Raw genomic sequence first — 740 nt, 5'->3', positions numbered from 1 at the left:
ACTAAAAAAAGAATTGAACGGAATAAAAATAAAATTACCTCCGATGACAAGAAACTTTTATGTTGATGGTTATGTTCCTACTCCACATTAATCTTTTAATTCATAAAATTTTAAAAATAATTATTTTGGTTTCTTTGTTTTTATATGTATTTAGAAGATTAATAAAAAAAAAAAATAAAAAAAAAAAAAAAAAAAAATAAAAAAACAAAAAAATAAAAAAAATAATTGACAAAAAAATTATATGTATAAAATTTTCTTCTACAAAATTCATCAAAAACATATTTCATTCCTCAAGAAAAAAAAAATTCTTTTTTTTTTTTTTTTTTTTTTTTTTTTTTATTGATAACAAATCTATTTTCACTTGATTTTTTTTTTATCAATTTTTTTTCCTAACGGTCTTTTTACTTTTTTTTTAAAAAAAAAGTACATACAAAAAAAAAATTGATCATCATTTTTTTTTTGTGTGTGCATGACCAACTTCGTATTCTTCATTTAACTAGTCCTTTTATTTTCCAAAAATGTTAATAAAGTCTTTTATTAACCAATACCTCAAAAATGAAAACATTCTATTTAAACGATAGATAGAAAAATATGTATAAGGATTTAAATATAATAAAAGAAAAAATATTTGTGTAAATTTAAGGTAATAATATTAGTAGTATAACTTCATAAGAGTTATCAGATTATGAAAAGAATTAATTGAAGTATTTGAGCATTAACCATCAATGCAAACTTTCCTT

The 740-nt window shown here is 18.4% G+C and overlaps 1 protein-coding gene across 1 annotated transcript in view; it reads left to right on the top strand.

The window, feature by feature from the left end:
- Positions 1–91, top strand: part of PGAL8A_00053000 (adrenodoxin-type ferredoxin, putative) — a gene marked incomplete at both ends in the record, with an annotated part of 546 nt that extends 455 nt beyond the window's left edge. Inside the window, one exon of the mRNA XM_028674551.1 lies at positions 1–91. This exon is cut by the window's left edge and continues 24 nt beyond it. Coding sequence (XP_028530892.1) covers positions 1–91 — 91 coding nt within the window.
- Positions 92–740: the final 649 nt, after the last annotated feature.

Source organism: Plasmodium gallinaceum, assembly GCF_900005855.1.
Source record: "Plasmodium gallinaceum strain 8A genome assembly, contig: PGAL8A_v1_34, whole genome shotgun sequence".
Taxonomy (NCBI): Eukaryota; Apicomplexa; class Aconoidasida; order Haemosporida; family Plasmodiidae; genus Plasmodium; species Plasmodium gallinaceum.
This window is presented reverse-complemented; position numbering and strand designations above follow the sequence as displayed.